This window comes from Sceloporus occidentalis, unplaced genomic scaffold (genome assembly GCF_023333645.1).
Source record: "Sceloporus occidentalis isolate IW3139 unplaced genomic scaffold, rSceOcc1.0.p SCAF_5, whole genome shotgun sequence".
Taxonomy (NCBI): domain Eukaryota; kingdom Metazoa; phylum Chordata; class Lepidosauria; order Squamata; family Phrynosomatidae; genus Sceloporus; species Sceloporus occidentalis.
Window position 1 is genome coordinate 83,898,225 of NW_028316985.1, and position 22,908 is coordinate 83,921,132.

At 37.8% G+C, this 22,908-nt stretch overlaps 2 protein-coding genes across 4 annotated transcripts in view; one reads left to right on the forward strand and one right to left on the reverse strand.

The window, feature by feature from the left end:
- The window catches only part of LOC149312415 (F-box and leucine-rich repeat protein 13-like), an 81,340-nt gene extending 67,357 nt beyond the window's left edge, over positions 1 to 13,983 (forward strand). For both annotated transcript variants that reach the window (XM_089524593.1, XM_089524594.1), the window contains 3 exons: positions 8,564 to 8,698; positions 10,983 to 11,146; positions 13,390 to 13,983. In XM_089524593.1, the coding sequence (XP_089380719.1) occupies positions 8,564 to 8,698; positions 10,983 to 11,146; positions 13,390 to 13,708 (618 nt within the window). In that variant the 3' untranslated portion in view covers positions 13,709 to 13,983. The remainder of the gene's footprint in view (positions 1 to 8,563; positions 8,699 to 10,982; positions 11,147 to 13,389) is intronic.
- Positions 13,984 to 15,134: 1,151 nt separating this feature from the next.
- Positions 15,135 to 22,908, reverse strand: part of LOC149312417 (protein FAM185A-like) — a 54,749-nt gene continuing 46,975 nt past the window's right edge. For both annotated transcript variants that reach the window (XM_089526867.1, XM_089526868.1), the window contains one exon: positions 15,135 to 15,672. In XM_089526867.1, coding sequence (XP_089382993.1) covers positions 15,557 to 15,672 — 116 coding nt within the window. In that variant the 3' untranslated portion in view covers positions 15,135 to 15,556. The remainder of the gene's footprint in view (positions 15,673 to 22,908) is intronic.

A 22,908-nucleotide genomic window follows, 5' to 3' on the forward strand; every position in this document is an offset into this window, starting at 1 on the left:
ATGATGCATGCGTCCTAAGAGTCCAGAAGCCACACCAAAGCCATGCTCCAGTCCTTAGGGCTGGAGCATGGCTTTGGTGCGACTTCTGGAGTCTTAGGACGCATGCATCATTGAAACACCAAACCTCCACTGTGACTCAAAGCAGCTTTATTTTGGCTGTCTGTAACAGACCACACTTACTTACTTATTTAGAGTATTTATATCCCCCTCTTCAGGTGGAGCTGTGCCTGTTTTCTCCTGTTTTGACTGTGTGCATTGTCTGTGAGTTCTGAAACGGGACAGGGCCATTTCTTTCAACCTGTGCAGACAGTCCCTAGGTTAGATTGTATTGAAGCTGCTATTGAAGTTTGTTTGGAAAATGCAGTTAGTGCAGAATGTGGCTGTTTTGTTACTAACTGGGCTATATATTATGATCATTTGCCACTAATCCCAAGCTAGCTGTATTGGATCCTCGACAATTCCAAAGTCCAGTTTAAAATACTCTTTTTGACTTTGAAAGTCCTTCATAACCTTGGACCAGAGTACTTCAAGGACTCCCCATCTCCATATCTAAATACCCAGGCTAAAGTACCAGATCCTGTGTAATCTTGGAAGCTAAACAGGACCATCCCTGTTTAGTACTTAAACAGTACTAAACCATCTAAGTACTAACCATCCCTGGTTAGTACTTAGATGGGAGATTGCCAATGAATACCAGATAGTGTAGGCTATATTTCAGAAGAAGGAAATGGCAAAACCACTTCTGAGTATTCCTTGTCTAAGAAAATCCTATGAAATTAACAGGTTCACCATAACTTGACATGTGACCTGAAAGGTGCTTACACAGACACGTATCTACATGAACTTAACGGAGAGGCTTCTGTGGGGATTCCTGCCTTCTGAGTTGAGTTGAGGCAAGTGGCTGCTAGAGGAGGCTCTTCTCAGCGGTAGCCCTCTACTTGTAGAATACTCTGTCTAGAGAGGTTTACCTTGTAAAGTAATTGCACTTTCAGCCCCAGACAAGTATCTCCTCATTTTCCTGAGATTTTTACATATAAATTTATTCCTACTTGCTTTAAACTTATTTTGTGACTTTTAGCTTATTATAAGTTTTTGTATTCTCACTGTAAGTAGAAATATTTTGGTTAGTGATTCACTGCATTTACCATGCAGTAAAGTTTTGGAAACCTGAGTTTTGAACTGGAGTATTTTGCCCATGATCTCTTACATTGCACATAGGGATTTTGCCTCTATGCACAGGTCTCATCAGGGAACTTTCCAAAGCTGCAGAATCAGGCAGGAAGTGCCCTCCTCCATCACTACAGGGCACACATGCTCCTAAAGTGTGTTCCTGCCATCCCTACTAAGTTACTTTTCAACTGCTTTATTCACTTAACCCCAAGTTTTCTCTTAACATATAATGTTGACTACAGTGAATCTCCAGCTTTAAGTTGTTGAAGCCAATGGATACAGTTGTAGGTAAACTAAGCTACAGTAATTAACTGAACTGTGAAAAGAGATGAAACCCAGCACAATAATTTAGCTTTTCACTTAAATGTAAAATGACAGCAATGACATTTCCCCCCTTCCCTTGTAGGGGAATTTGTTTTTAGAAGGATGTGTTTTTGGCAAAAGCTGAATGTCAGTCCCCATAGGATAATGATAAGATGCCTTGAGACAGTCTTTTCAACAGAAAAATGATTGTGAATAGAGAACACTCTGCTATGCTATAAAAATAGTGTTCAGCATCCTATCATTTGGTTTTAAACAAATAAAATACTAAATAAATGCCAAATAATATGTTAAATAAAAATAAGGGACTGAGAATGGATTCCTAGGGGAATGTCAGTGGAAAGATGGTGGGAAGCTGAAACTGCCACCTAAGTAGCAGAAGAGATGGAAAGTTTTACAAAACCCTGATATTAACAGTCAAGGGAGCACACACAAAGCCTGTAACTCATGTAAGTAGATAAAAATGCTCTTCTAAAAGAAAATTTAGCACTGCATTAAAACTAAAATAATTATTTGGAGTGTTATATTAAAATTTATATTGTGAACATTTCCAGAAATCTAGCTCACTACCAGTGGTCATTGCACTATACCCCCGAAGCAAAAGAATTTTAAAATAGAAAATATTAACCATGGCATGATATATTTTCCATGATAAAAATCCTAGCATCCATCACTCTAGATCTAGAGCTATGTATATTATTTCAGTGTCTTCCGCTACACACAACTGGATCTAATTTTGCTGCCCTCTCCTTCAAGCATATGCTGATGCACAGGCAAGCATTTGACAGAATAATTTATTCCATGGAGAATTGTTATTAATGGAGTTTCCAGTGTGTCCCCATGTTGAATATGATGTAGTTTAAAGAGCAACATTATACAAACGCAGATATTCTCTCTAATTTATAGGCAGCCATCTGTGCTTTCATGGAGACATCCGGAAAAATATTTAGAGAATCTGTATGGAACTAAAGTTTTATTTCAGACTATGGCATTACGTTTCCTTTCTGCATAGTATATTCCCTAAAGTGAATAAAAGTGTCTATACTTTCATTGTTTGGTACTTCCATAAAGTGTGAAAATTCTCTTGTATGGGAACTGAATCCAACTGCTGTTTAAAAAGTGAGATGGAAAGGATATAACAGTGAGGATTGTGTTGAACATACTGATTCTAGTCTTCTAACATCACAGATGGACTACATTTAGATTTTAAATCTGAAATTTCCTAAATTCCCTTTTGTCTACAACATTCTACAGCTATCTGGTATTAATTTGCTAATTATTTCTTTTAATTATTAACTTTATACCTCAAGCTTGCATTATAAAATGTTCAAGGTGGTTAAACAAAATGTTCAGAATGGGAATATGAGCACATATGCACAAGTATAATATTTGTAGGAAGAAATGACCATTGGTTTTTCTATTTCATTCACCTTTCAAGGAGAGATGTGCTGGCTCCAAGAGTAACAGGTTGTACAAAAGGTGACAGAAAAATTCTTTTCAGTTTTCATCCAGGCTTAAATGAAAAACCAGTGTATTTTTTAAAGGGCTAAATTAGATGAGCCATTGCAATCTATGGTTGGAATTGCCATTTCTTTAAATGTCTTTCAAAAACAGCTGGGACCACATGCAGAGAGAATTGTGGCCTGTTACAGACTGCCAAAATAAAGCTGCTTCGGGTCTCTTTGGAGGTATGCTATTTAAATGATGCATGGGTCCTAAGAGTCCAGAGGTCACACCAAAGCCACACTCCATTCTTAAGCATCGGAGTGAAGCTTTTGGTGCAGCTTCCGGATTCTTAGGACCCATGCATCATTTAAATAGCATACCTCCAAAGAGACCCGAAGCAGCTTTATTTTGGCAGTCTGTAACAGGCCACAGTTTCTTAATTGTGTAACAGAAACTTGAGGCAGATTGATTTACATCAAAAAATAGTGCTAGAAAGAGGGTTACCATATGTGCCCTGCAGCTTTCCATGTCACACAAACTTGCTTCAGAAAAAAAAAAGTGAGGCTTCCAGAGCATGATTTAAGGGCACATTGGGTGTAAATGGAGAGATGTCTCTCTACCTGTTAAGTTTATGAGCTATACCTTAAATTAATGTACATGCCTTCCAAGAAGTGAGAAGTTCCAGGAGTCAAGCATTTACCTGGTTTTGATTTCATTTGGAAAGAGAGATCATCATTACATTGTTATACATTTGAATTAATTGTAGAAGGTTGTGATGGAAATGAAGGCTGGCTTTACATTTCAAACCCTTGGGCTCCCATCACTCTTAAGATCCCTAGCGGAGCCCTGGTGGCGCAGTGGTTAAATGCCTGTACTGCAGCCATTCACTCAAAACCACAAGGTTGCGAGTTCAAGACCAGCAAAAGGGCCCAAGCTCGACTCAGGCTTGCATCCTTCCAAGGTCGCTAAAATGAGTACCCAGACTGTTGGGGGCAAATTAGCTTACTTGCTAATTAGCTTACTTGCTGTTCACCGCTATGATCTTTGGAATAGCGGTATATAAATAAAACAAATTATTATTATTATTATTATTAGCTTGAACCCATGTTTCCAGGTGGCTACTATTTTGCACAAGTGTCCAGTGTGGTAAAGTGTGACCAGTTCTCTCTCTCAATTTTTAAATGAAAACAGCCGGACACAGTTGTGGAAAACAAAACCTGTAAAAACTTATTATATATTTGCTAAACATCTTTCTACATTCCCAGTTCCAAAAACACTATTCTGATCTTATCCATTCTCCTCTTCCTAACCAGCCTTCATGCTGTTTCATCCTGCCCATATGTCACTGTGAACATGGCCATATAGCCCGAAAAACCCACAAAAAAACATATGTCACTCTTTAACAGACACTAAGCCTACACATCCCTAGTGTTTCTTCAGGAAACCTCAATTTTTCTCTAGACTATCACTGAACAAAACTTTGTTGTGATTTGTAGTGGGGTGAAGAAGGTGCACATTTTTTGTACCTTGAGCAAAGTTTTGAGTAAAAAAAACCTTTAAAAATAAACTACAATGACCTTAATGGTTCTCTAAAACAAATCTAATGAAGTTGAAAAGAATTTGAAACATCTATTTTGTGAATTTTATATTTAAAAAAAGAGAGAAAAAAGGAACATCTGGCCAAATGTAGCAGCCATTGTGCTTGCCTCTCTTCTAAAAATGAGGTTGTATTATCATTGAAAAGAAAATGTAAATATACTTGTTTAAACCAAGTGTTTGTTGGTATGCAGAGTTGGAGAGCCATTAAATGGCAAGCCAGCATGGTGTAGTAGTCTGAATGTTGGACTAGGTTGACCAGGTTTCAAATCCCAAATCAGCCATGGAAACACACTGGGAGACCCTGGGTAAGTCACATGCTCTCAGCCTCAGAGGAAGGCAAGAGTAAACCATCTCTGGACAAATCTTGCCAAGGAAACTCTATAATAGGGTTGCCTTAGGATCACCATAAGTTGGAAACAACTTGGCAGCACAAAAGAACAAGTTAATGGCAGTTGTTCCTATCTGTACACAAAAAGAACGGCCATATAGCCCAGGAATGGTCCATTGCCTTGGTCAAAGCATGCTGGCTCCTCAGTTACATTTGCCTAGACAAGCCTTGGGACTGTACGTATGTGTGCAAACAATCCCAAGCGACCCTTGTAGGCAGGAAGAACTGACAAAAGAGCAGATCCCTCATCGGATTAATGGAATTTGTCTGTAATGTGCAAGCATCAAAAGAGTGAATCATCAGAAAGTGAATCATCAAAAGGCAGTGGAAGGCTATAATTTATAAGAATTATGCTGTTAATTGATTTATTGCCACAAAAACTGCACAAGATGCTTTATAAATATTATTTCAAATAATATTTGAATATTTCAAACAGAACTAGATTATAATTTAAAATATGGAACTTGTAAAGTCTAGTTGCTTCTATTTTTCATTTTTAAATGATTAACTATAATGTTTGTATATCATATATAATATTAAGTCTTAAATATTGTTATTTTCCCTTAGCCACTTGATATATTTGTGAATGCATATCTATGTATAGAAATATTCATTAATTTAGATGCAGAGAACACATTATGTTATTCGTTTATTAACGAGCATAGTGCAGCTTAGTTAGGGTCAATTAGATGGGATACAGACCGCCCAAAAAGGGTGGTCTCCTGCCGCCCTGGTTTGCTCCGCAAGGGAGCCGCAGTGGACAAACCGCGCGGCTCCGTCACGGAGCAAAAAGAACCCACAAAAAGCGGGTTCTTCTTGCGGCGTGTTTGTGATGCCGCAATGCGCCAATGGTGCACTTGTGATGTCACAAAGGCACTAGGATGTGTGGATGCTAGGCGTCCATCGCATCAAAATGGCGGCACCCATGTAGACAGGGCGCCGCAATTTTTCACTCCCACTACGTACTAGGCTAACCCTAGTACGTACTAGGGTTAGGGAACGTATGAATGGTGTGTGCTCCCTAACCCTACTGCCGCTGCCACCATGCTACATTTTGCCGGTATGTATCCCACCTTAATTACCATTTGTTTCCACTGGGCAGTTTAAATTATGTTGAAATCTCTTTCATTTAATTTACTTAATAAATAATATTAGTTGCATTGTACTTGTAGTATTATATTTCTCTGAAAAATAGTAGCATAAATTCCCTTAAAGCACCAGTATAAACCAGATGTTCCCTAATCTGCTTCTTGATAAGTAGGCTACAGAAACTCAGATTTCCCCTCTCAGTTGGCCCCTTTCCAAATTACAAAATAGTTTTTGCTGCTATCCAGCAGGATTTCTACTACTAGGAACTTAATATGAACTTTATTGACTCTGCACATTGAAAACCATAGCAAATGATAAAGCTGACCCAACACTCCAGTTTGCAAGCTCTTATAAGGAAGTGTAGAGTGTAAACTGGATGATGATGATGACGATGACGATGATGTTGGCAATACCTGCTATTAGATTCTATGACATCCCAGATTGAGTGGCAAACCAGAGTACATTCAAGGTCTAGAAATATTTCTGTATTAAAAGATCTTATACCTAGGCTGTTCAACAAATGTGAGATGACCTGCACTACAACATGACACTACCCATGTCACATTGCTGAACATTTTTGATATGGACAATTTTGACACACAACCCACAAAGTTCATCACATTACCTGAATGGCTTGAAACGTAGCCATGCCGCAATAACAAATGTAATATAAGACAGGGTTAGTTCAGTGATGTTTTTATTCCTCAAACATTACATGCACATTCATTACCCACCAATAGTATTTATTGATAAAATATTTTAAAGGATGGGGGAGGAGAGAGGAAAGGGAACAGAAGAAGCAAGAGACCAAATGGTGCATTTGGCTGCTCCCCTACCACCATTGTTGTGTGTGCTTATTCATTCCATCTGATGTCCTACTATTTTGAGCGCTTTAAGCAGATTTTTGCTGAAAGTACATTGTGATCTGTTAATCACACTAATGATAAACAGATATTGCATCTTTTTTCTATTATTACATGTAAAAAAATCACTATGTAATCTCAAATATAAAGATATAATTTATGTGAACAGTAAACAGATTTGGTCTTGGAAGAACAAGTTCAAAACTTTGGTTGGATATGAGTTGGTTGATGAGTTGAGGGCCAGTGTGATGTAATGGTGTCGGTGTTGGACAGATTACAACTCTGGAGACCAGGGCCTGAATCCCTGCTCAGCCATGGAAACACACTGGGTAATCTTGGCCAATTCATATTCTCTCAGCCTCAGAGGAACACAAAAGCAAACCCCCTCTGAACAAATCTTGCAAGAAAGCACTGTGATGGGTTTGCCTTAGGGTTTCCGTAAGTGAGAATTGACTTGAAGCACAACAACAGCAATGCCAGGTTCTGGGACTCATTGCTCAATGGGCACCAGAACACTATAGGACTGATTGCAGAATGGGAACTTCCATTGAACAACAGGAAACTGCAGGACTCCCCAGTATGCATTATCACAATTCACTATTAAGGTTTAATGTCCTGACAAGAACATAGCTACCATATTGTAACGTTAAGAATCATAGCCTCTGATCCAGATCTAGGCCTATGTGTTCTGCAGTCCTTTATTAAAGCCCCCGTTTCCTGCCTTAAATGAAGAAGCGAGTTCTTCTCTAATTGTGCTACAGCAATGGATGGAATTGCAATTTGATGGGTGGGAGGAACTTTCTATATGGTGGCAGACCTCCTTTTGCTAGATCTTGTCCCTTTGAAAGAGTTGGGGTAAGACTTTGGCCTGCATCCTAATATCATTCCTTTGATTCTGTTACTATTGTGTAGTTTATCATCTTATTTCTTTAATTTACACAGTTTTAATTTTTTTGTTGTTGTTATAACACATTTCAATAATTTTAACTATATATTTTAACTATACATTTCAGAAATAATGTAATGTTTCCTATGTAAATGGCTGAAAGCTACAGATAGTGAATGTCCATGCTTTCATCCTTTCTTGTGTGGGAAGAAAATATTATTATACCTAGGAGGTTTTGTTTTTTGCAGGGGGAGATTGCTCTACTGTTTATTTTGTTCCAGGTCTAATCTGAGATACTGGTTTTGACAATGGAGCAAATCCATATGGTAGCATTTTCTGCTTGAGGCAGTCACCTGGCTCAGGGCCAATTCTGATCTGTGACTCATGGAATCTATTGCTACCTTCCTGTGTCACTTGTGTGCAAGCTGTACAAAGCAAAACATGGCCTTACATGAGATATTGTTGAAATTGTAACTTTTAAGAGTGATGCATAAATTAATAAATCATGTCTAAGATCAAATTGCTTTTGCTGGGGATTGTTTTGGAAGATACTGTATAGAATTGTGTGTGCAAAATACGCAGTGCATGTTTTCTAGATTATGACTATAAATCTAATCAAAATAATTTCATTCATTACTATTTTTGCCTCTTGAATAAAAGATAAAATAGATTTCATATGTTCATTGTTTGGGAGAAGATTAACAGAATGTTTTCAGTATGAATACACTATAGAACAATAAATCTAAACTCACTGGATAAATAATTTAAAATCTGTTTGGACTTTTGTAATGTGTGTTCCAGAGATTCTGTTTTGATGTGAGAAGACTGGACTACATAGATTTTTCTTTCTGCCCTCAAATATCCAACCATTCATTAAAAAACTTGACGTTGAATTGCCGTAAGCTTACAACTCTTAGTATGGTTGGTTGTTGCAAGGTATGTATGAATGAAGCCAGACAAAATAGTGCTAGAATATGGGGTGTGGAAGATTCCTTAATTACTAAAATCATTGTTAGTGTTTCTTTTAAATACTAAATCCTTGGAGAGTACAGTGCTAAGCTAATTTGTTACTTAGTGCATCATAAATACAATTACATAATAATAATAATAATAATAATAATAATAATAATAATCATTCCAGAATTCTATCCAGCCTATCCACCTGAGTGCCTGAGAAAGTGTTGTTAATGAATGTTATTAATGTTGTTAATAAATTTAAATATACGTATGTGGGTCTCACTAAATTCAACTTGGATTTAAGAATGGGCAGTCTAAGTAGACTTACTAAAGGCCAAACTTAGTGCAAGAGGTGATATCTGAATCTGGATCCTTGTTTGTGGAACACAGGTTTTAATCACCTGGTCCTGATTAAGCCTGGTGTGCCTGCAATTTATAATGTAAACTAAAATTGTGCATCTCACAGCAAGCAAATTTCACTGATGTTATTAGGTAATCTCAGCATAAAAAGTGTTGTACTTTCATAAAGGAGCATATTTTCTTCAAAGTAATGATTATTATTATTATTATTATTATTAATATCCCACTCTCCAGCCAAAAGGCTATTAGAGCAGCTTACAAATTGTTAATTAGACATTAATTAGAGTGATTAAGCATTCATTATTAAAAAGAGGATTTCTCCCTCTATATTTCCAAAAAAGCAATAGTAAATAAACAGAAGCAATTATATTAATGATTAATGAATTAATTATATTAATGAAGCAGTTAATTAAGAAACAAAATAGCAGACGAGTGCTGAGGATTCCATGGACCGCAAAAAGACAAACAAGTAGGTCCTAGAGCAGATCAAGCCAGAAATCTCCCTGAAAGCCAAGACTGAGGCTATTGTGTCATATTCTGGACACATCACGAGAAGGCACAACTCATTAGATAAAACAATAATGCTAGGAGAGGTGGAGGGAAGTAGAAAGAGAGGAAGGCCGCATGCTAGACTATTAGGGAGATCACGGGTATGAGTTTGCAGGAACTGAGCAGAGCAGTGGAGGACAGGGAGTCCTGGAGATGTCTCATTCACAAAGTCTCCATGAGTCGAGATAGACTCGAGGGCAGTTAACAACAAAACACTTAGCAAGAATTATTTTTCTTGCTATGAGTTCATAGCAATAAAACAATTAAAACCCTCTAGAGGCAGACCTCTTTTCCCAACTCTGTTATCTTATACATTTCAATCAGTATTTTACTTCCCACATTTTTTTTCCTGACTGTTAATTTCCAACATTTATGAAAGCTGGTGTGGAGTTAACAGTTATATAAACCAAGCCATAAAACTGAATTAAATGACCTCCTTCCTGATAATCTTTGTCTTCAGGAGCAATTCTTCTACATGCCCAGTCTAAATAATTACATGTTACAAATGAAACATTTTTAACTTGTCTGAGATGGTCACAAACAATCTTTAACAATAATTGGAAAAGTTGGGAAATGATTTTTTTTTTTAAAAAATGATCATTCAAAACTCTACAACTGATTTGGGGAAAGCATAATATCTTTCTATTCTGTTATCAGAATCTTGTAAAGCAATACTATGTGGGATGAAATGCTGGGAGTAAAGCAGTGGGTTTTCTGCATTCCCAAACCTTTGCCAACTCATGACAGCCAGAATTGTCTCTGTGTGCATGTATTTTTTTCATTTGACAAAAAGCAGTGGTAAGGAGTAACTATGCCACCTCCAGGCTGGCATAGTTGTGGGGCCTGATCCCAGCTTTTATCAGGTGGGTGAAGGGTTGGTTTTTTTTCCATCCAACCAATCCAGAGTTAGCTCTTATATTCTTACCTTGGAATGCCATATCTGAGGCCCTACAAATGTTAGATTGATGCCCACAGTTTTCCACAGGCATAAATGTAACCTCCAGGACAAATGTCCCACAGACGAACTCCTCTACACTAATGGAGGGATACTGTCACTGCATCCTAAGGCTTCCTGGATTGCAGACCAAGAGGGCTGGGATGGCTCTGTAACTAGCTTTTTCTCCTTTGTTCCCTAAAAGAAACCATATGTTGCTGCATGTGCTTCAATTATATCTCACTGAAGCCATCAGACCATACAAAGTTTTTGTTTTTTGAAGCCGATATTAGTTCCACAGTTTTCATGTTCAAAGTATTTAAATTCTTCACAAACCGACTAAAAATCCCCTTCTTTTGACAGTCTAATAATACCTTAATTTTCTCAGTGTTTATTTTGCTTTGCATAATTACATTGCAGATAAATGATGTCGGTATTCAATTTGTGGCAGTATGCTGCAATTTTCTTCACTACTTGGATATCTCAGGCTGCATAAATATTACTGACAAAGCACTGAAGTTTCTGGGGAAAGGTTGTCATCAACTCCGAATTCTTAAGATGCTGTACTGCAAAGGTATTACCAGGTAAGCTTAGATTTTAGATCATCCGAGAAAACTAAAACTATTCGTCTGAATCCTGCAATGAAAGGGTCATCTAGACCAATGTTTCTCAGATTATCTGATGTGTAGGTCTGACAGTTTTCGTCTTCTAATGTTCCAGCGACCAGTCCCACATTTGTGACCATTGGCTACAATTGCTTCTTTCTTTCCTGGAAATTTTGCAGATTGTTAGCTGATGGCTTTGGACCAGCAGTGATCCATGGGCCACCATTTTGAGTTGTACTGATCTAGACAGGTTTCTCAACAGCCTAATGCTCTCAGTGATAGTCTGTAACAGAAACAGAAAACAGGAGAAGCCAAGTTCTGCTTTGGAATGGAAATAAATAAAGGGCAATTGTTTTATGGACCAAACTACTGTAATAATCATTTCATTTTTCTATGAGGATCAAATAAGAATATGGAGCTCAATGTGCTCTTGCTTCAGTTGCAAAGAAGATACTGAGGTGCCTTGCATGCTTGAACCATTTTAGAATAACAGCACCTTTATTTTATATTAATATTACCAACAGATCATGTATATAATAATAGTGCAAATACCATTTAGAAAAAGAAGGAACCTTTTGAACCATTATAATAAAGCCATCATTCCAAAAGGCATAAATAGAGCTCAGAGCATAGAGATACATTAATTCAAAAGATGACTTTACCAAAGCAGACATGTAACGGAATACTTCAGCCACTAACTCTTTCCTCATTTTAATAAGGCAGACACTTTATTCTGTAGATGTTAATTCCTTTTTTCATATTAAAGAAAAGAACAGGACAGTCCCTATCTCACACCCAATATGAGCTTTACATTATTTGTTGTTCTTTGTGCATCACAGCCCTTTAATCTATTATAGCATTTATTCTTTTATTCTCCTATTTAATTTTGTTTTACTTTCACCTTCCAAGTGCTTCTTTGTTGCCTCAGGGCTTTTGTCCTCGAAAGCCCTCTTTCAGAAGTGCTCACACTGTGGTAGCAAATTGCCCGCTACTCAAATTGATATTCCTTCTTTTGGTAGAGTCCATAAATTTCATGTTGGCAAGTAGTCATCAAACCACTATTCATCTGGTTTACATGCAGGTCACTGAAAGTAGGATCTTGTAGGCTGCAGATGATAATTGAAATAAGCTTCAGAATCAACCACCACCTAATATCTCCTTCATATCAGCAGTGGCTCTAGAGGCAGAAAAAGGGTCTTATTGAACCCTTGTCCTGCATGCAGGTTCCCAAAGGTTGACCAGTGGGGAAGTAAACTGGTGGACTAAGATGGGCAGTAGATTGGTTATTCCATCTTGAACATATACATTGTGAGTATTTGGGATGCATGGGGTAAAATGAAAGTAATGCCTTTGTCTAACGTAGTCCATTTCTGCCCTGCTTCCCTTTACGACCATTACAATGGTCTTAGCATCATAGTATTATGAGTAATGGCTAGATCATAAAGCAGATAATAATGGTGATGATGATCCAGGAAACCTGATCTGTATGGAGCTCTTCATAGTATATGTCTAACTGTTGGGACTTCAGACAAATGACTAACTTACTGGATAAGAATGTCTAAAAATCTGCTAGAATGTGGGAAGATTGTGTCAGCATGCAGGGGGTTCAGGTGTGGAAGAGGTTTAACGTTTTTTCTCTTCTCACCATATTTCCAATAAAAATAATCTCTCCATAGGGACTGTTTGTATGACAAAGGAAGCAGCCACTGGCACCAATGAAGCGTCCCTTGACATATAAGCAGCACCTTCAGGAAGACCATTTTACTTTCTTATAGCTGGAGGGAGAGTGAGAGTGCTATTCTCCCCTGTATTCATCCCTCTATTGTTTCGGGATTTTTGGGGTCCCTCAGAGCTACTTTTTACATATTTCAGTTGCCTTCACATATTTAACATCCTGTTTTGCCCCCAGAATTATTTGTGATAATATATTCACTGTGAGCAGTTAAGATACTTGTGAATATTCCATGATATCGCAGTGGGTGAAGAGCTGAGATAGACAGGTGATGGCCAGCCATAGACTCCTCTCTGTTTTTTGTGGGGTTTTCGGGCTATGTGGCCATGTTCTAGAAGAGTTTGTTTCTGATGTTTCGCCAGCATCTGTGGCTGGCATCTTCAGAGAAACACTCTTCTGTGTATTTGAGACATTGCTTGTTCTTTGTACAAGAACATGCCTTTCACAGTGCTATTATGCATTAATATCATCTCATACATGTTTATTTCAGACAAGCAGTTCTAAAATATGCACCAAAACTTCAGAAATGTGAGTACAGTGATGATGACCCTCCACTGTGGTTTAGTTATTATTCCACTAGTGATACAACCACCCTGAAGAAACAGAAAAAACGTCGACAGAGTGCATCATCTCCTCAGCAGAGCGTAGAGCCATCTTCAGAGGGAAAAGCCTTGGAGAGTGCTGGGTCATCCAAATTAGAACCTCCAGGAGAAAAAATCTCAGAGATCACAGAGCTACTAGCACCTCCAACAGAAAAAACTGATGAATATGTTACACCACCCACAGTAGACACCCCTGGGGAAAATTAGAAGCCAAACAATATGTATAACATTTAAAAGTAAAAAAACTTATCCAGTTTTCTCTTGTTATTAAAAAATTAGGTACTTTTTTTAAAAAAAGGAAAGCTGTTAACTGGATAGGTCTTACAAGTCCTCTTGGCAAACACTGTAACCTTCTTTCCTAAACTACTGTAGTATAAGTTATGCCTTTTGTTCCGTTCTTAAGAAATGATCCTATTTTTGTCTGATAGCAAGTAACATTATTTAACAATTATAACATAACATACCAGTGCTATGTATGTACACCATCCTGTTTCACTTCAGTTATCTGTTACAGACATGTAAAATAAATATTTATTAAAATTAAAATGTTTGTTTTCATTTCTTTACAACATATACATCTTGCTTTGCATATGTAGTAGAGTTCAGCACAGCATACATGAAGTGCCCAGTTTATCACATGTAGTGGATTGTCTTTATTATTATGAAACCATTATCACAACATTCTGCTTCTTAATATGTTAAGGATTTCTCAGATGCCAGTACACTGAAAGTATTAAAGCCAAAATATATCCAAGGGTGGGCAGTGTGTGGTCTCTGGATTCCTTCTGGTTTGAAAAACAGCTCCCATGTGTCCTCGAACCGGGCCAGGAAGGAAGAAATGGCAGACAGTGGACAGATGACAGTGGATTCAGGGGTACTCTTGGCCTTGTAAAGTCAGTGTGAATTTTTTACATGGGAAAATGTTGGGCAGTGAATGAAAATATAGGATGCAGCCCACAAGGTTCTAGGGAGGCAGATGTCCCTCCCCATCCCTGAAAGTTGCCAATAAATACAGAATGTTCCCTGGACAAAGTGTACCATTGCACTGAGAGATGTGTTAGCATGCTAATCTTTTTTAATCCATAATTACAGAAAACACATATGTGAAAAACTCATGCTGGGGAAAAAAGGTTTATTTTTACTTTAAAAATACTCCTCATATTAAGAAACACACTTCCTACATGTAGACGGGTCACACTCAGCAAAAAGGATCTAGAGATTCTAGTCTTGTCTGCTTCCTCAAATATGCTCTGAAAAAGAGACAAAAAGCCTCAGGATGTTAGAGCTGACTTTATTCTTGGAAACAGCTCAATGCATGTTGGCCTGGGAATATTTTTACGGCCTTCTTCAAGGGATTAGAACTTTTAAATCAACCTGCGGGGATTCTCAAAAGATTGTTTCCAAAGCTTTTGCTTGGCAACTAGACTTTCTGCCTCCTAAAGTGCCTGCTTTCTATATGCCTAGAATTCTGGTCTGTGGCAGAGGAGATGTTTCAAGTATAGCCTAAGAAGAGATAAATACAAACTTGAATTCCTGCTTCTTTCCAGACTCATGGATCCTCTGCCTATATACAAAGAGGGCATGACTGACAGAACAAGTAAAGAAAAGCCAAAAGGACAAAATCTGGGATGAATAATATATTTAAAATTTATTTAGTCACAGCTGAAGGTAAATTGAATTAAAGGAAAAACAGACCTTATATTTTTGTTCCACATCTTCCAGTCACTGTATTCAGTCAAGGGGTGTTCTGAACAATGCACACAGGCTTTAAAAAGTTGACAATTGTTTATGGATATTTTTGTTTCAATTTATAGGATTTGCTAAATGTTTTGCTATTTAGAATTATGAGAAGCAAAATTAGGAGGATCAGATTGTTTTCATTATTTCTGTACATGTAGTAGTTTGAAGTCTGAAAGACATAATTAAATACCATAATACGCATCAGTGCATTTTATATACAAACACTAGGTAAAAAACCACATATTCACTCCAAAGTAGTATCAACATAATCCAGTCAGTATTTCTTGCTCCTTGATTGATGAAGGTGAGGCTCCATTATGCAGCTTTCAGCTTCACCGATTGGAACCAGGTCTGGCTTCTGAGATTAACTGTGCCATTTTGTGTCTCTGCTTTAATATGTTTTCCTTTTTCCTCCTTTTGATTCATACAACCTGGGGAGAAAAGAGTCAGCTAGTTTCACATACTGATAACGGTCCTTTTCCTATACCTAGGTATTTTTTACTTTCCCAGAGACAAAGGGTTTTATTGGGAGAAATTGCTATATTTTGAAAAGATACGTACTTTCCTTGACATCATATCATGACTCATCTCAGTGAAGCACCGACAGAAAAGAACTGGGGGAAAATAATATGGCTAAACATTATGCAGCTGTTTAAACCAATTCTGAGTGATTACAGCAATACAGATTTTCTTAGTGCAAACTGTGAAAGGAAGAAATGTAGCTGAAAAATTCAGCTGGTCACTAGCATTCTTAGTTTAGAATCTGTGGTTTCTGTTGCTATTAGTTAACAGGAACAGCTGGATCACTTTCTTGCCAATGACTAGATAGTGTGTACAAAAACACCCCAACGGCATTTTAAAAGCAACCTTGGAAAGAGATTAAGCACAATGTGGGGGCAAGGGAGTGCTTAACTGCTTCTTTCAAAAACAGCATCCATTTATATCCTATCCTTTTCTTAGTCTTGGATTCAAGGCGGCTTACAAAAGTTAAAACAGCTTAAAAATTACATTATATTAAAGTTAAACATATAATTTTCAGTAAAATCGAAAGCAGTTAAAAACAAACAATTTTTTTCTTTATAGAAGAACAACAAATATAACAGCACATCATATGAAAGACCCTCCTCCCAGGGATGTCACTAGGAGGGTACGGGAATGTGGATGGTACTGGATGACACCCCAGAAGAGGGTGAACACCAAAGGATGGTCACCCCTCTTTTTTCCCCAAGACTCCACCTGGCCATCCTCCTCTGGTTTTTGTTGCTGCTGGAAGTGGGATGCTCATATCTGATGCTCCAGACCTAACTATACAGATGCAGTCCTGGCCACTGCCAAAACCTAGTCTTCCAAGTTCTGGCTTATGTTCAGGAGTACATTCAAGCTGCGAACCTGCATTTTCAAGGGACGTGTCACCCCACTCACTACAGATTATTCCCTATTCCTTGACAAGCCTTTAAACTGACCAGGAGCACCTCTGACTTGCCTGAATTAAGTTTTCACTTGTTCACCCTCATCCAATCAATTATTGATGGCAGGTACCAGTTTAGAACCAAGGCAGCTGCCCTGGATTGAGATGGAAAGGAGTAGCATAGCTGGATATCGTGTGCAAACTGATGGCACCAGATCCCCAAACTCCAGACAACCTCTTCCAGCAGTTTCAGAACCCACAGGGAGCACACAGGTCAATGGCAAGGACTCACACAGGAATCCCTCAACAACATCTTTTGTGTTTACCTCTCCAGAAAGAAATGGCACCTCTGTAAAACAGTGCCTTCAAGTCCTATCCCAACCAGGCCATGGTTGATAGTATTGAAAGCTGCCAAGAAGTCCAACAACAGCAACAGGGACACATTATTGTTGTCTATTTCCTGGCATAGGCCATCCACCAAGCTGACCAAAGCTGTCTGATCCATAGCCAGGCCTGTATCTAATTGAAATTATCTAGATCCATCCATCCATCCATCCACTCATTTCTCCAAATTGCCCAAGTAATCAATTCTCGTAGTAAAGATTCAACTGTGATCTATTGAGAGCAAATACATATTTCAAATTCAGGGCAAGGACAATATAGACTAGGAAGACTAAGAAAATGTAGGCTAGACAAGGTAAGTGTTACATGGATTTGTAATTGGTTGACTGGCTGAACCCAAAGGGTGCTCAACAATGGCTCCTTTTCATTCTGGAGAGAAGTGACCAGTGGGGTCCCACAGGGCTCTGTCCTGGGCCCAGTGCTATTCAACATCTTTATCAATGACTTGGATGAAAGAATTGGGGGCATACTTATCAAATTTGCAGATGACACTAAATTAGGAGGAATAGCTAATACTCCAGAGGACAGGATCAAACTTCGAAATGACCTGAATAGACTAGAAAGCTGGCCCAAAGCTAACAAAATGAAATTCAACACAGAGAAATGTAAGGTGCTGCACTTAGGGTGGAAAAATAAAATGCACAGATATAGGATGGGGGACACCTGGCTGAACGAGACTACATGTGAAAGGGATCTAGAAGTCCAAGTAGACCACAAGTTGAACATGAGTCAACAGTGCAATGCAGCAGCTATATTCTGCTTTGGTCAGGCCCCACCTGGAATATTGTGTCCAGTTCTGGGCACCACAATTCAAAAAGGACATCGAGAAAATGGAGTGTGGTGAAGGGTCTGGAAACCATGTCCTATGAGGAAAGACTCAGGGAGCTGGGGATGTTTAGCCTGGAGAAGAGAAAGTTAAGAGATGATATGATAGCCCTGTTTAAATATTTGAAGAGATGTCATATTGAGGAGGGAGCAAGTTTGTTTTCTGCTGCTCCAGAGACTTGGACCCAGAGCAATGGATGCAAGCTCCAGGAAAAGAGATTCCACCTCAACATTAGGAGGAACTTCCTGACAGTAAGAGCTGTTTGACAGTGGAACACACTCCCACAGAGTATCGTGGAGTATCCTTCTTTGGAGGTCTTTAAGCAGAGGCTGGATGGCCATCTGTCAGGGATGCTTTGATTGAGATTACCTGCATGGCAGGGGGTTGGATCGGATGGCCCTTATGGTCTCTTCCAACTCTATGATTCTATGACTAACAGGGAAAGAATTAAACACCTTCTTTGTCAGGATTGGGCTAATCCTGCCATGATTATTGCGCTAAGGAACCATTTTATGTATCTTGGGTATGATCCATCTGTGATGTATGGTATTGTAATATATATGGCTTCAACTGGAAGGTATGATATTATGTCATAGAATCATAGAGTTGGAAGAGACCACAAGGGCTATCCAGTCTAACCCCCTGCCATGCAGAAAATCTAAATCAAAGCATCTCCGACAGATGGCCATCCAGCCTATGTTTAAAAACCTCTAAGGAAGGAGACTCCACTACACTCCGAGGGAGTGTCTTCCACCGTTCACTGTCATGATGCTTCACTTGGATGTTTTGTTTTATAAAAGCATAAAGAAAGATTTATGTCGGGTGTGCTGATATGCATTTGATTGATAGGTGTACTAACTGATAGGTGTGAACTGATAGGCATTTAATACAAACCTGATTATCTGGTGCTTTGTGAACTCTTGACATGTGCATGCTTTTAATATATAAGTTATACATAGCTACAGATTCTTGTTGATATTATTCATTGATCCTACTAGCTGGTATTGTGTGTGAAAACTGGTTTATGTTATCTTGGGAGAGGGGGATGCAAATTTATTGTGTATGTTAAACAAATAGGTAACATATGTTGTTAGATTAATGGCTATATAGCTGGCAAAATGTGCAATGATTTTATATATTTTTAAATATATTAATTACACAATCTAAGGTAGCCTTAGAGAAGGCTTGAATAATAATTGGGTTTGGCTGAATGTTTGGTAAAGGAATGCGTCGGGGTGTTTTCCCTTTTCTGCTTGTTAAGTCCTCTGTTATCAACTGCTGCGAGGGTTAAAACAACTAGGCAAGGCTGGCCTGAGAAAGAAGGAAAAACAACCAAAGAAAAGCCAGCTGTTCTGAGCATGATGAAATGACTGAGCCTGTCAATTTTGTGAGGTGGAGCTAATGCTTTTTGACAGGCTTATGTTTGGCACATGTGTACTTAGGTTTCAGTTCTGTTCAAGACACCTGACTAGCTGCATTGCCATGACTTCAGAAATAAAAAAGTTTGATGTTAATTCCATATCTTCACCTCTATACCCCTTCAAAACTACCTTTTATTTTATTTTTTTAAGTATATTGAGGCATTAAAGTTTCATGTAATGTCTAGTCTTGCCCTCATCCATCAATGAAGCAGCACTTGAAAACATTTCACTACTGTCACCGCTATATTATGCATCGCCGCCCAGTTCTCTGGAAAGAAATGAAGCAATTCTACTACCTCTTGCCAACTTTATACATCGTCTAAAACTTGCATAATATAATCCTTTTTATGTTCCCTTGTAGTGACATTTTTTGTTATTTTTATGGGTGTTATTTTCATTTGTTGCCTGTTTTACTGAACCATTTCCTGTATTGCTATGTATTTTATATGTATTATCCTATTATTTCTTAGATTGTACGCCATAGGCAGGTTTACTCTTATTTACATACAATTGTTTGTATGTACAGCGCTGTGCAAATCTACAGTGCTAAATAATAATAATAATAATAATAATAATAATAATAATAATAATAATTTGAGAGCTATATGCTGCATTGGGACTGCAGGATAAAAAAAGCAATATGGCTGTGTTTGTAAACAAGTATGCACAATGCTACAGACAGTCTCTTTGCAATGTTTAACAATTCTTGTGATAGAATTTTTTAAAACTAACATGATGTTTTTATGGGTCACCCTCACAGAGGTCAGACATATGTCCATATTCTAACTTTAATGTGGCATTTTATTTACTATTTTGTATCATTAAAGCAAACACAGAAATACTATAACTATAATTATTGGCTTTAGCTAGCTAGTATATGTTGAGTTCCATGATCACTGGAAAGTGAGCGAAGCCACGGTCAATAGAATTAAAAGAATGTTCAGTTTTCCATTCTTTCAATACCTTCTTGGCCATTTTTGAATTGAATCTTCGGAGTGGCTCACAATGTTTACAAAATGCAAGGGATGTATTTCAAAAGTCACACTATTAAAATGAAACAAACTAAGACCAGCTTAGGAGTAGCTGAGTCCTAATGTTAACCTTGCCTGCTTTGCTCTTTCTCATAGGGTTCGTCCTACATGGCAGTTGGTATTACACAGCTCTGTGGCTGGGGAGATGGTTGGTCCAGCTGCAACAGATCAATTTATCCATTTCCTTTTCTACTCTTAATTTGTAGGCTTTCCTTGGAGACCCATTTCACTTCTCAAATAACTTCCACTGCAGTTCAGCGTACATATCCTCTCAACAGCCAAACATTCCAGACACTTACATAGATGCACTACATTATTTCAAAAAACTATTTTTCCTGAGCATTAACATTTTATTCTTTTGTATGGCCTCCCATGTTGAAGATTCTCCCCCAGAATTTCCTCTCCCCCCCCCCCCAAAAAAAAAAAACACTTCGGCAATGAAGTTAGTTGGGCAACAATGTGAACATCTGTTTCCTGAACTAAATAGTGAAGGTCATTCTGTATAAACTAGAATCCAAGAGCTTTTATATTTTAATTTTGAAAGCTGTCCTCCAAAATCTATTTTGATCATCTGAATTAGAACAAAAGGGATAAGCAAAACAGAACTATGTTCAAGAGGCTACTTCAGTAGAATTCTAGTAAGGAGAACTTCAGAAAGGCTTCGTAAAATGAGTTGAGCTAAATCGGAAAACCGTTATGTGTATTATATAATTGTTTAGCATCTTTGCTTGAACTAAAATGATTTATGGAGAAAGCATTAAATTCAAGGATCTTTTCTTCCCCCAAGAAATTTCTGTTGAAATTACTCATATCTCATGAGTGTAAACAATTAGATAATGCACTAGCCTTGGAGCGTCCATAAAGCTAGCATAGCACGCACCGGCAAAATGACCAAAAACACTTATTTCATCAACAAAATTTAAAATTAACTGAGTAATTGCTAGATTTGAAACAATAGCAGTATTTTCCCCTGGAGGTTTAAGATTTGCTATGTCACTTTATAAAACACACTGCAAATGTCCAAGGTTCTTGGTGCACAGAATACTTCTCAGTTGATGTCTGCTCATTTTCTTACACCAGAAATCTATTGCCCTGTTTCAAATCCACTCCACTGTTATGTACTCAGGACCTAGTTCTCTCCATTACAAACACACAGCAAATAAAAAATGCCTAAGTACACACAGGGACCCACTGGAAAGAGTCACATTTCTGTTGCAGCAGCTGATCACCTACACTTGAGTTTTTAGATGCCACGCTAGTGTGAATGTTATGTTTCAAGAAAAATATACAACTATGATCTGTGGAGTCATTCCAATAAGTTAGTCAAGTGGGAGAAGAGAGAATAGGCTCTGGTGGCCTGAGGCCCTTCTTAAGACAACAACCTATTGCTCTGTCTGTTTCTTTTAACATTCATACCATCAACATTTTCTCTTGTCAGTTTAGAGCTCAGAGCTCAGAATGGGTGAAGAGGAGAGCTGGAGCAATATAAGAAGATAATACAATTTTCCTCTTCTTACTATGGATACTAGTAGATACATACTGAGTGGTATGGGGCAACAGATATTGAGTAAGTCTTATGCCAGTGTTTCTATATGCAAGCAAATCATCCATACTATGATAGATCATGCTTTAAAGGCATATATAAATATGTGTCTAGAATATGAAAGACCTCTCAAAAATATCATGTGAGATATAGTTCTGCATAATATAATGTCACTTCCACTGGATAGTATTTGAATCTAAGTACTTACAAAACAAAACCTGCTGATTACTGTATATCATTCATGTTGTAACCATATAGGGAGCATGCTCCATTGAATTTCTCTGAGTTCATAATAGCTGTGGTACTAATACCAGCATCACTTGAATCCACCTTACCCAAATGATGAATATGTGGGTAATCGTGTGTATGTGCCTTCAAGTCAACTTTCAACTTATGGTGACTCCATGAATTTCACAGGGTTTTCTTAGACAATGAATATTCACAGGTGGTTTTGCCTGTTCCTTCCTCTGGAATATAGCTTATAGCACCTGATATTCATTGGGGGTATTCCATCCAAGCACTAACCAGGATTGACCTTGCTTAGCTTCCAAGATCAGATAGGGTCTTGTGCCTTTAGGATATTTTGGTGGCGGATGGGTAACCTACCTGCTTTTTAAATCTCTGGTAAAGTGTCGTGAAATGCATCAGGACAAATTGCTAGCTGCTACTGCAGGGATAATGAAGAATTTTGACATATGATTGTAACTTTATTCCAACTGTTTATCATATTACTGACTTTTGTATTGCTATTATTTTTATCTACCCATATATCTTTCTTAAACCTTTTATACAGAGTCTTATAGAGTGATTTATTAGTTTTGTATCTATATAGTTTTGTATTTAAATAGTTTTATTATATTTTTATTCTTATTCCCATATATTTTACTCTTAAGTTCTCTTATATAACTCTTATTTAGAGTTTTACACAGAGTTTTCTATAGAATTCTATAGAATTTTATCTATTTTCTATTCTGTATTGTGGTACTTTGAGATGGCCTATGGGCTAATCAGGGGGCTCTTTCTGTTGTTATGGAGT